General features: G+C 42.8%; 1 protein-coding gene across 2 annotated transcripts; it reads right to left on the reverse strand.

Annotated features, from left to right (window-relative positions):
• On the reverse strand, positions 1-8,010 carry il7r (interleukin 7 receptor). 2 transcript variants are annotated; one of them, XM_065965699.1, is made up of 9 exons: positions 7,788-8,010; positions 3,171-3,303; positions 2,943-3,097; positions 2,441-2,592; positions 2,144-2,343; positions 1,998-2,011; positions 1,594-1,708; positions 1,437-1,509; positions 1-459 (listed from the first exon to the last, which is right to left on the reverse strand). In XM_065965699.1, exons 1-9 carry the CDS (start codon positions 7,861-7,863, stop codon positions 55-57), a joined length of 1,323 nt encoding a protein of 440 aa, XP_065821771.1. In that variant the 5' UTR covers positions 7,864-8,010; the 3' UTR covers positions 1-54. The 2 variants fall into 2 exon arrangements, with proteins under 2 accessions (XP_065821771.1, XP_065821772.1); XM_065965700.1 differs by lacking the exon at positions 1,998-2,011 and having other exon boundaries at positions 1,594-1,699; positions 2,187-2,343.

The following is an 8,010-nucleotide window of genomic DNA, read 5'->3' on the forward strand; positions in this document are numbered from 1 at the left end:
GCATCCTCAGGTGTAGCTGGTTGTCTCCTAGTCTTCCACACTCCTCCTCCTGACCTATTTGATCTGATAGAAGCTGGACATGGTGACGTAGGCCTCCTCCTGCTGACTCCCTCCTGACTCCTCCCCCTCATTTCCTCCCTCGCTGTGCTCTTGTGGGGGCGTGTGAGGTCTCTGCTCATCCTGGAGGAAGTTGATGGAGGATGGACCGCTGCTCTGGACGCCGTCCTCCACATCTGAGGAGCTCCTGCTCAGCAGGCCGGACAGCTCCTCGGTGCTGATGCTGGTGATGGTGGTGGAGCACTCGGAGGTCTGGGTGGAGCAGGGAGGAGTCGAGGAGCTGCTGTTAGCTGCAGGAGGAGTGGGAGGGTCGGTCTCCTCACACGGCTGCTCCTCTGATTTGGCCAAAGGAGACACTCTCAGAGCGCTGAACTCTTCAGGTTTGAAGTTCAGGAGGAGGCCCTGCAGCAAAGAGACGTTGAAATATTATCGAACAGGAGATGAAATCTAAACATCAGAACCACTAACAGAACTGTTTCTACGACGACCAACAACAAGGAGCACAAAACAAAAATCTGAAAATCTGAACAGATGAGGATGATCGAACAGCTCAACTCTAAACTCTTAGATCTCACTGAATCTCTCACCATCACAGGTCAGAGGAAACAAACATTGAGGACGGAGGGCAGGAAGAGTTGGTGATTGTTTTTTTGGACTTTTTACTGAAAATTAATTTAGTTCAACGAACGATTCAAGTTCAAGTTCAACTCTGGACAAAGTCGTGGAGACAGAGTGAACATGTTCTGTATGTGTAACAGAGCGAGCAGGAGGAGAGTAAAAACATTTGCTTAGGTTGTTGTTTGTCCTTCTTCATGTAGCTTGCTGGAAATGCTGTCTCAGTCTAACTTTCAGTCAACCTAACGACAGACTGAGAGCTGGAGCTGAGGTGGGTTTTAAGCCTGCTGACAAACCGTTACACCGCACCCTCCTGTCAATCATGTCAGCTACACGCCTTATTGTGAATAACTCTCATCCTTCATCAAATCAAAACTGATGAGTCATCAAAACATTCACCCACCGTACAGTGTGTGTCGATCGAGACATGAGCTAATCAGACCTGTTTGTTTTTTTGAACCAGGCTGTAAACATGTTCATCTCTGCTGTAAAAACAGGCTTTTTAGAATGGGTGTGTATGTGATTTCCTGTGCTTCTGCAGCCAGCCTCTAGTGGACACTCAAGGAACTGCAGGATTTTACACTTCAGCACATCATTCTGAGCAGATCACTGGGGATAACCCTTTACAGCACAAAACATCTGACAGGATCATCTTAGAAACATTCAAACATCTTAACTTTGATTGTCTGACCTGATCTAACAAATCACATCTTCAAAATAAACATCACAAGTCTGTGGTTTCGGAGACCAGAGGACAGTCTCACCTTATTGGGCCTGCAGATCTGCACCAGAGTGTGTTTGGGGTGGGGGATGCTCGGCCACATGTAGGAAAAGATCCTGCAGAGGAAAGAGGAATGTAAACACCACGTGTCACAAACATCATAAATCATCAAATGGTCTCACACAGTGGAGGCGTCTCACTTGATTTTCCAGAAGAAAACAACACAGGAAGTGACAAGCAGCAGCACGACGAGGCACACCGTCAGTCTGAGCGTCGACACATCCGTCTGTTTGTGGACTCTTTGTTCTAGAACAACTAAAGAGGAGAGAGAGAGAGTTCAAATAAAAAGATCCGCCCTCTGAAGCCACAGTGAAAACATGGCTCCAGGCTGATCGGTGACAAATCATGTGATATCCAATATTCAGACCGAGTGTACGGCCACACTGGATCGTCTCACTACTACATTAAAAATCATTCCTAGGACTCCTTTACAAAGAAAGGATCCTTACTTTGGGATTTTTCAGTTAGAGGTTAAAATAGCAGGGAAACTCGTTCACACTTCCAAAACATTTGGAGTGATACGTTGGTCGATGTTTTTGTTTACCTGCAGTCGGCCGCAATCTTCTCTTATGTATCTGTCTAACTTAATTAGCAACGTTGAGATTTATTAATTGAAATTTGATGAGAAACACGACGTCTTCCTCCTCCTTTTTCTTGGAATCTTTCAAACAATCAATCAAAACAAGTTTTAAAGAATTATCTTCAGCGCTCGATAATGTGGAATCACGCTCACCGTCAGGAGTAAAGAAGGGGGACGAGTCGCTCCACTCGCTCCAGGTGCCCTGTAGGTGTCCGAGTGGTATGGCTCGCACTCGGACGTGGTACTGTGTGTTCAAGGTCAGGTGCTGCATGTTGACCTTCAGAGTGTCTGAGGACGACACGTTCTGAGTCTGAGGATGAAGAGGAGACACAGACATGACCTCGATCGTCTCCGATAAAGAGAGAGAACTACAGAAGAAGAAGAAGAAGAAGAAGAGGAGGTGTTACCAAGGAGCTGCCTGCACTCCAGATCAGCAGCTGGAACATCTGGTTCTCTACTTTCAGGTACTCTCGGGGGTGCAGGGTCTGAATGTGGAACACGGCCTGGTAAGAGTCGAGGTCAAAGGTCACGTTGGACACCTGAGGGCTCCTTGGTTTCACTGCAGGGACAGGAAGAAGCAGATGACACAGTGAGTGGGGGGGGGGGGGCTACATTTTGCATTTTTTGCATTTTTCAACACCGGATGTTGCTGCTTGGTTTGGTGCCAAATAATTTTTATTTGTAAAAGACTTTCATCCAAAATCCTGTTCCCTGAGCGCCCCCTGCAGGCCTGGAGCACTTAGGTTGTAATCTCTGTATAAAGAATGGACAGCCTACAGTGAAGCCCTATGTCAAATCTATGGGCCGCTGCAGCACATTTGGCCTTGTTAGACACCGTAGTTTCCCCTCTTGGCACCCAGACCTGAGTTCAAAGGTTTGTTCAAACAGTGTGAGAGAGCTGCGGTGTACCGATCTTCTTCAGTTCCACGGTGGTCTTAATCCGCCGTCCTCTCTTCAGGTAGACGGTCACATTGTAGTCACCCAGAGGATTCAGTTTTGTGGAGCTCACCGTGTCCCCGAGTCTCCCAATGCAGCGCTCTGCCTTTTGGTCCCAGTCTCTGTAGCTGAACACAAACACAGTCATGAACACATCCTGCTCTCTGGATGCTGCTGATGTTCACCTGAAGAATCATTTACCACATGGTTATCTTCTGGATGCTGTCGGTCTCTTCATCTTCATCATCCTCGCTGTTGCCCCCCCTTCCCTCCAGTCGGCAGGTCAGACTGCAGCTATCCATCATGATGTGAGAGAAGCAGCTGAGTCCTGGCTCTGAAACACAAACGTGACGAGGAAAAAAATTATTCTGACATGTTACAGAGTTTGAGTTGTTCTTCTTCTTTATCCTGACGGATCAAATCTGTGTTCAGACGCTTAACTCAAATTCATACTCTGCTAAAAGTAGCTGCTCGTCTCCTCTTTACACCTCTATAAACCTAACAACAGCAACACAACAGCAACAACACAACAGCAACCACATGGCAACAACATGACAACACGACAGCAAAAACATCTGTACAGTGTGTGATAACGACATGAGCTATTCAGATGCAAACTGTCTTTCAACCAGGCTGTACACATGTTCATTTCTGATGTAAAGTCGGACATTTTAATTTAAGAAAGGGACGAGGATTTATTAGCTTTTACAGACAGCCTCTAGTGGACACTGGAGGAACTGCAGCTGTAAAGTTGGACATTTTAACATGGGGCTCTATGGGGACTGACTCACTGCAGGACACAGACTCTAGTGGACACTGGAGGAACTGCAGCTGTAAAGTTGGACATTTTAACATGGGGCTCTATGGGGACTGACTCACTGCAGGAGACAGCCTCTAGTGGACATGGGAGGAACTGCAGCTGTAAAGTTAGACATTTTAACATGGAGCTCTATGGGGACTGACCAAGGGGCAACCTCCGGTCTGGAAAAATGAAGCCTATGCGGAAGTACAAAAAACTGCAGTTCCTTGAGGTTCCACTTGAGGCTGGCTGCAGAAGCGCCGGAAGTGCCATAAGCCCACAGCCAAAAAAGCCTGTTTTTACCACAGGAATCAACATGTTTACAGCCTGGTTCAAAAAACGAGATATATCTGAGAAGTTGACGGCCCCTTCTCCTCACACTGTGGGGGGGGGGGGTGAATTTTTTTATAACTCATCGGATTTTATTCTATTAAGGAAAACGGCTATGCCCATATTTGGTTGTGTCAGATTTGATTGACAGCTCTGCGCGCTGCATCTGTCTGTCAGGTCAGCAGGTCAGGAGGCTAACAGCTTGATCCGTCTGATTTCTCCTCTTTCTTACTTCGTTTGGAGAGTTTGTTTAACACATATCTGACAACATACATGGCTTGCTGTGCGGTTAACAGACCATACAACAAGTTGATGCTTCAGTTTTTTTCGGTAAGTGATATAGTAGTGTTATATTTACTGCTTACTCATGTGTTTATATTTACGGACCTAGCTTGTTTAGCGTTAGCTTGTAAACCAGTCGGCTAACGGTGTAGCTCATTATTTACATTATTTACGGTCAATGGTTTAGAAATGTTTGTTGTTAAGATGTTGTTGTTGAAAATAGTGAGTTTGTGTGATGTTAGAAGCTAAAGGTTCAGCTCAGTTGTTATCTGACGTTATGATGAATGTTTTACTCCACGTAAATGTGGACATTAAAAAACAAACTTTGTGTAGTAATTATCCGTCAGTAACATAAACTGAACTGAACCTAATGTGCTGTGTAGGTTATAGAGGATGACACTAAAGTTACATGGTTGATGTAGTGTCTTAAGATTTGAGCAAACTGTTAACAAATAAAAAAAACTTCACTTTGTAAGAGCATCTGTAACCATTAAGAACTATATTAATAACCATATTAATTTTCACTGAACTCATACACAGAATATAGCTGTAGAAATATAAAATATAAATAACATGTGGAATGAAAATAAGATATAAAGCACATAGATATAAAGTATAAGAAATAGTTTGAAGAATACAGCCATGTACTGAGCTCATGTTAATAATAAATGAGTTACTGTATGTTCTGTACTAAAGCACAGAGAGTTGGGACCTGTTAATGATTTAAATAATTTAGGTTGTATTTGTTTCATGTTAAGATGAAGTACTATCCACAATAAATTCCTGAATTTTTCCTCACACAAAATCTGAGACAATTTGATGTGGAATATCATTGTGTGAGTGAGAGAGCTGAAAACAGCATGATTACAATAATGTTTATCTTCTTAACTTTGAATAGATGTTGATTACCTGAATACTGTACCTTTGTTGTCTGGGTAGTACACTGTTGAATTTATAAATGTGCTCTTACACACAGATGAATACAGAAAAATAGATGAGAACAAAAAAAATGATTTAATGAATAACTGATTTTTTCTCTCTTTCTTTGCCATCCTGAAGACCTCTCACTAAAAGTCCATGTTCTCCTGGATCCATGTCACATGCTCGAGCTTCTTCTGAATGACTTTTCAATAGTCGAAGTTCTGCTGAGAGAAGATGGCCAGCAGATAAGACGGCAGTACATGAAGGAGCTCCACAAGCTTCAGGAGGAGGAGGAGGGTTTGCACCTTGGAAGACTGTATTCATGCTGTTCAAATTAAAATAGATCTCCTCCAAACAACTCGCAATCAAGCTATTTTCTTCCCATTTTAAAACCTTTTGTCCAGTTTAGATGGGAGAAGTTGATATTATGTGATATTGATCTGGGAAGACTAAATTTCTAAATCATTTTTAACTGTGTTTTTATTCACAAGTTATTGATCTTATTTACTCTCCATGTATCTTGATTTAAGAATGGGGCTGTGTTTAAGGGCACATTTTTGCAATGACTCTGTTCCATCCCACTTTCAGAAATGAACTACATTAGTATTTATCAAAAGAATAAGAAGTTGTGTAAAAGTAGACTTCCTTCCCTAAGCTATTGAGTTGAGCATTAATCTGAAATGTATACTCATAAGTAGACATAAAGGAGTGCATTTATATAGAAATATTTATTGAATCTGAAAAACAACATTAAAAAAAGTCTGTTTTTACAGCAGAGATTAACATGTTTACAGCTTGGTACAAAACAAACAAACAAATAGGTGTGATCAGCTCATGTCTCGATGGACACACACTGTACGGGGGGTGAATGTTTTGATGAAGGATAAGAGTTATTCACAATAAGGCGTGTAGCTGACCAGCTTGACAGGTGGGCGCGGTGTAACGGTTTGTCAAGAGGCTTGAAACCCGTCTCAGCTTCAGCTCTCAGCCTGTGGGTGACATCACTCAGGCCATCCGGGGGAGACCTCCCTCACAGCGAGCTGTTGAAGAGAAGCAACCGAAGTCCACCCCAGAAGAACCAACAAATGCAGATGTTGTTGAGGCTCAGGTTTCTTCCTCTGTCTCTGCAGCTCTCTGGGCACCTCGACGGACAAGTCACCAATAATCCACACTGTGTCTATAGGAGAAATACAAAGGTGTTTAATTAATGCCTCAGACAAGACAAAATGTACAGTTAACTACATGTGACAGCTCAGGCTGTTTTTTTGTTATGAGCCACATCTGCAGGAATAATATTGAACAAGGTAGCTGCAACTCATCATAATAGATGCCAGTCTTAAATACTATTTTTTCTAATACTTAAAGTTTTTGGTGTGAAGCTGACACTGTCCACAGACTCCATGACTTCACGGGGTTCAATAGAAAACAAATGTCTTATAATAAATACAAAATAATTATTTTTCAATTGTCATGTTCACCTCATCGCTGTTGACATCAGTAAATATAAGACACAGACATTCCTCTTTGTCAGAACAGTAACATGAACTGTATGCTTTGTAATATTGATTTCTTCTGGATGTCTCATTTACAGTTTATGGATAAAACTTTGTTTATGTATTTCTCTGCTAACACTGACAAAGTCTAACTGCTCTGACAAATAACTCATAAACATAATTGTATATTTAAAAAAGTGTAGTTTTAAGACTTTAATTAAATATTTGTGTTGAATATAATTCGTTTTAACTGTGTTGTAGAAAAGTTAAATGTTAACTTACTGTTTATACGACGTCCCGCCGGTCCCGCCGGTCCCGCCTTACTGCTGTTGCTAGGTTGATCCGAAGTTAGGTTGAGACTGCAAATCCAATATGGATGCGGCCGTCGATTGGACTCATTTTCTGCCTATGTCACAGACGGGTCAGGGTTCGTCCAGTAATATTTACAGTCTATGGGACTGACTCACTGCAGGAGACAGACTCTAGTGGAGACTGGAGGAACTGCAGTTTTTTTTGCACTTCTGCATTTGGTCATTTTTCAACACCAGAGGTTGCGGCTTGGTTTGCCGCCAAATAAATTTTCTCCCTAAAGGGCTTTCATCCAAAATTCTGTTCCCTGAGCGCCCCCTGCAGGCCTGGAGCATTTAGATTGTAATCTCTGGATGTGCAGCATAGACTGTATAAAGAATGGACAGCCTCAAGTGAAACCAAACCATGTAGAGCTCCCCCCTGCTGACTGACTGCAGTATACACCTCAAGACACGACAACAGCAACACAACAGCAACAACACGACAACAACAACAACACGACAGCAACACACAGAAAGAGAACTCCACCTGCTCTGCATGAAATAAATATGATTTTGCTGTTTTTTATTTAACTAAAAAAAATGTTTTAATCAAATAAACACAAAGGATTAGCTGATACTAACTCTGTGGAGATAATTAATGAAAATGTTAATAAATCAGAACAGAAGTTTAATTTGTTATCACCTGAGTCTGAGTCTCCACTCTGAGCCTCTCCCCCGACCAGGAGGAGGAACACAGTGACTCCACACACACACAACATCTCCTCCTCATCTGCTTCTCTGCTCTTCTCTGTTACTCCCCGTCGTTCCTCCTCACAGCAGCAGACTGAACTCCTTTCTCCTCAGCAGACTTGTGAAGCTGTAGACTCTCCAGCTGACAGCTCTCCTCTTCAGCTGGTGGGGAGGGA

The sequence above is a fragment of the Labrus bergylta genome, chromosome 17 (assembly GCF_963930695.1).
Source record: "Labrus bergylta chromosome 17, fLabBer1.1, whole genome shotgun sequence".
Lineage (NCBI taxonomy): Eukaryota > Metazoa > Chordata > Actinopteri > Labriformes > Labridae > Labrus > Labrus bergylta.